Genomic DNA, 4475 nt, shown 5'->3' with positions numbered 1-4475 from the left:
TCCAAGTCCCAGGCCAGTTTGAGGTCAAGAAAAACCAAGGATTTGGCATCCACCACGTGAGTGACCTTAATGCCAAATTGGTTGGAGTTACAGTATGAAACAACACCAACAGCATCAAGGGAATCATCCCAGATGACGTGAACATCGTCAATGTACCTCCTGTAATAGACCAGATGCCTAGCAAAGGGATTCTGGGACCAGATATGAAACCTCTCCCAGAACCCCATAAACAGATTGGCATAGCATGGTGCATAATGCGTACCCATTGCAGTGCCAGATATCTGTCTATACAATTGGCCTTGGAATAAGAAGTAGGTGCAGGGTTCAAGTGTGCGCTGTGTACAGAGTGCAGGTGTCAGGGTTGTGCTGTATACAGCGTGCAGGGTTCAGAGGTGCGCTGCAGACAGACTGCAGGGTTCAGGCATGCACTGCATAAAGAGCGAAGGGTTCAGGAGTGCGCTGCGTACAGAGTGCAATGTTCAGGAGTGCGCTGCATACAGAATGCAGGGTTCAGGGGTGCCCCCTTTTTCCCCAAATCACCCCCTTCCCAGTAGAATGCTCTACTCCCACCCCCAAACCCCCTCCTTGACAGTACCTGATAACTGCGGCTGCAGAAGGGTAGCACAGGTTACTCAGAAGAAGAGTGTAATGTAGCTGCGGGGCACAGTGGGCTGTGGGCCCAGGCTTCAGGAGCTGTTGCCGCCAGACAAGCACCAGGTTCCAACTACCTACTGTATCTATGCAGAGAGGCGGCAGGCAGAGCACAGTTGAGATCACTTCACAGCCGGAACCAGAGAAGCAGGATCGGCAAATGCAGCCACCTACTCCTTCTGCCACCAGCCTGTTCTATTTAAAAAGAATCGCAACTGCTTCCAAACTCTGCCTGGATAAGAGGCTGCTGGTACGGCATCAAGCTGTCAACGGGTTCTATCTTACACATGCCGAACCTGCCTGAAAAAATGGACTGATTTTTACTGACATAAAATTTCTCTAACTGACATTTACCAACAGCTTTCAAAATCACACTTAGTAAATTTACTGATGGCTGGCAACCCTGCTGCCAGGGTACAAGCCACCTGAGCTTTCACCATTGCTGCCTCAGTTTTTGATAGTGATAGTCTACTGCAGGGGTGGCCAACCAGTGGCCTGGGGGCCACATGTGGCCCGCGGAGCCCTCTGATGTGGCCCGCGATCTCCTGCTCTGGAATAGCGGGTTGACATAAGCCGATGCTTTATGTATAGCGCCAACTCCTGTCACAGGCGGAGTGATACCAGCTGGCGATACCTGAATGGAAGACTGTTATTAAAGGTAAGTTTAATACTAAAATCATTGTGTATATGGACATATCTGTTCTGCAGTGGTTACTGGGCTGCTTTCAAACTAATTTGCAGGTGCAGCGCAGAACACCTGTGGGTTACCTGCACTGAGCCATAGACTACTGTTATTACTTGTGGGTTGGTGTACTTCAGAAAGTGCACCACACCTGCAGGATATTATAGAAGTCTATGGCAAAGTGCAGCTAACTGCAGGAAAGCCACAGGTGCACTGCGTTGCACCCTCGGTGTGAGTATATTGCAGCGCATCAGTGTGAAAGAAGCCTTAGGCCCCTTTGACACGATCAGTCTGACCCAATCGGACCCTTCTTTCACCTCTATTGAGCCACAGATGTAAACGGATTTGTAGTCGTTTACACACACCTACCTCTAATTCGATCCACAAAAAAAAAAGAAGGGGGATCTGTCCCCTTCCATCTGGGAATATGGGATTGGAGGGACAATAGAGTAGAGTGGGCTGTGCCCCTGTCTGCTATGCATATGCAAAGTGGACATCGGCCTGTCATCTGCCTGCTCCATTCATTGTGGCCCGCGACCGGTTACCAAGTCGCTTCAGTGGCCCTTGCCCTTCAAAAGGTTGGGCACCCCTGGTCTACTGTGTGCTTACAGTTCCTCTAATATGAGTCCATACAGCTAGACATTAACTGTTATCAGAGTAGGGGGACAATCCTTCCTAGCCCTTTAGTCATCAGCTCCGGGTGTATTGCCCAGATGACCTCTCTCTTTCAGCCTTCACGACTACCAGTCTTCGTATGTCTCTGGGGCTATGGAGTCTAAAATGAATGCAACACTAATGTTAGATTGAAGATTAAGAGGAGTGGCACAAGACTGTTGGCTTTGTTGGAGAGAGAAAGTATAAATCTGGCCTTGATATTTATTTTGGAACAATAGGCATTTCATCTGTATCTCAGAACCCAAGACATGCAGGTCATGGTCTACCATCTTTCATGTTGCTGAGCTTGGGACAATTTTGGAAGCACTGCGGACGAAACATCTCTTTAAGTAGCCAAAGAACAGTTCATCCCGTGCACCGTAGATAAATATACTGATGAATCTTGGAAGGCACATGAAAAAACAGAAATTAATAGAGGGTAAAAGAACTAAATTATCCTTGGTGAATAATTCTACAATGCTGTAGCCAAAGGTTGACATGCACAACATAAGCTGAACAGCATGAAGCATCATGGTTTTCGCAGCCTTGGAGGCTGATTCCTTTTTTGAGAAGATCCTCAACGCAATCAGGGTGATTCTGATGTAAGTAAAGAGGATCACCAGCCCCGTGAGGGAAAACGCCAAGACGTAGGCAAAAATCCTTATTACTTCCTGCATGGGGATGATGGTAAAAGTTGACCGGGAGCATATCGCATAAAGTAAAAAAAATCTTTTGTTAACAGAGGAGCACAGAATAATAAAATCAGCAACGTTAGGAATCAGACATATCGTCCATACCAATGCAATGGCAAGGAACGTTCTTGGAACGGTGCAAAACTCTCCGTGTCTTAGGGGGAAACATATGGCAACGTATCTTTCCAAGGACATCACCGCCAGATTATACGGCGTGACCTTGATGGTGGTCGAGGATAGAGTGACGATAAGGTAACAGACGGGGACAGGGAAGGTAACTTGATAGGCAAAACAGACAAAAAGAAGAAGGGCAAGGCATAGGTAGGCCGCGTCATTAATGAGCATGTGGATAAAAAGGATGTAGCGAGTTGTTTCTCGGGCAACTGAATTGGTGAAGAAGATGGTTAACATGGCTGCCATAAAGAGCAGGAAGAAGAAGATGCAGGTAAACATTGAACTTGTTATCGTCGTTCTTAGGACCTCCATGTTTATGCTATCCCAAGCGGACACTTTGGTAATATTGGGTGGAATACCGTTGGAAATCACCATGCCTAAAAGATGTCGGCAGATTCAAACTGTGCCAAAAAGAAAAGATTTATTATTAGAAGAACAAATAAAGGACACAACTACCGAAGTCTAATTCTAGTGAATGTTTAATGTAAAATATTGGCCCACATGCAAATATACCCATATACAATTTTTTTGGGGCACTATTCCTCCCACTGATACGAGATACTATTCTGCCAACCGACACCAGCAATGGGATACCATTTCTCTCATTGACACCAACAATGGGGCACTATTCCTTCCAATTAAACCAACAATGGGGCACTATTCCTCCAAATGGTACCAACAATGGGACACGATTCCTCCCAATGGTGCCAACAATGGGGCGCTGTTCCTCCACCTGATACCAAATAGGATGTGTACTCCCACTGATGCCAGGAAAATTTCCACTTCCAGTAGCCACTGTCCAGCCCCCCTAAAAGACAATAAATTGTCTCTTTGTTTAGAAAGTTTGGAGACCCCTGATCTAATGCCGCGTACACACGATCATTTTTCGAGTTGTAAAAAACGAATTTTTTTAAAAATGTAATTTAAAACGATCGTGTGTGGGCTTCAGAGCATTTTTCTTGTTCTGAAACAAAAAAAAATTAGAACATGCTCTATTTTTTCACAACGTTTTAAACTATCTAGTTTTTCGGGTTTTAAAAAATGGTCGTGTGTGGGCTTTAACGACGTGAAAAACCCGCACATGCTCAGAAGCAAGTTATGAGACGGGAGCGCTCGTTCTGGTAAAACTAGCGTTCGAAATGGAGATAGCACATGCATCACGCTGTAAAAAACAGAAAAGCGCGAACCGTCTTTTACTAACACGAAATCAGCAAAAGCAGCCCCAACGGGTGGCGTCATCCGCATGGAACTTCCCCTTTATAGTGCCGTCGTACGTGTTGTACGTTACCGCGCTTTGCTAGAGCATTTTTTTTCATGATCGTATGTAGGCAACGCCGTTTTAATGATGAAGTTAAAAAAAAAAAGGTTTTTCTAGAGCCTGAAAGACGCTGCATAAGTTTAAAAGGCTTGCTGGATCTACTGTATGTCCCTCATATTAACTCTCTCTGAAACCCGCAAACTAGCCCTTCTTGTAACCCCTAACACTAACCCTCCCTGTAACACTCAGCCACCCTGTAACTCACTGACCCCATTCACACCTGAGCGTAGCGCAAATGCGTATTCCCGAACAAACTTTTGCATGTTTTTCACATGTTAATCGCACCTTAGACCACCCATTCACT

General features: G+C 45.8%; 1 protein-coding gene across 1 annotated transcript; it reads right to left on the bottom strand.

The window, feature by feature from the left end:
* Positions 1 to 1864: 1864 nt before the first annotated feature.
* On the bottom strand, positions 1865 to 3231 carry LOC120928499 (odorant receptor 131-2-like). Its single transcript, XM_040339594.1, has one exon. The coding sequence runs from the start codon at positions 3226 to 3228 to the stop codon at positions 2281 to 2283; it is 948 nt and encodes a 315-aa protein (XP_040195528.1). The 5' UTR covers positions 3229 to 3231; the 3' UTR covers positions 1865 to 2280.
* Between the last annotated feature and the right edge of the window lie 1244 nt (positions 3232 to 4475).

The sequence above is a fragment of the Rana temporaria genome, chromosome 2 (assembly GCF_905171775.1).
Source record: "Rana temporaria chromosome 2, aRanTem1.1, whole genome shotgun sequence".
NCBI lineage: Eukaryota > Metazoa > Chordata > Amphibia > Anura > Ranidae > Rana > Rana temporaria.
This window is presented reverse-complemented; position numbering and strand designations above follow the sequence as displayed.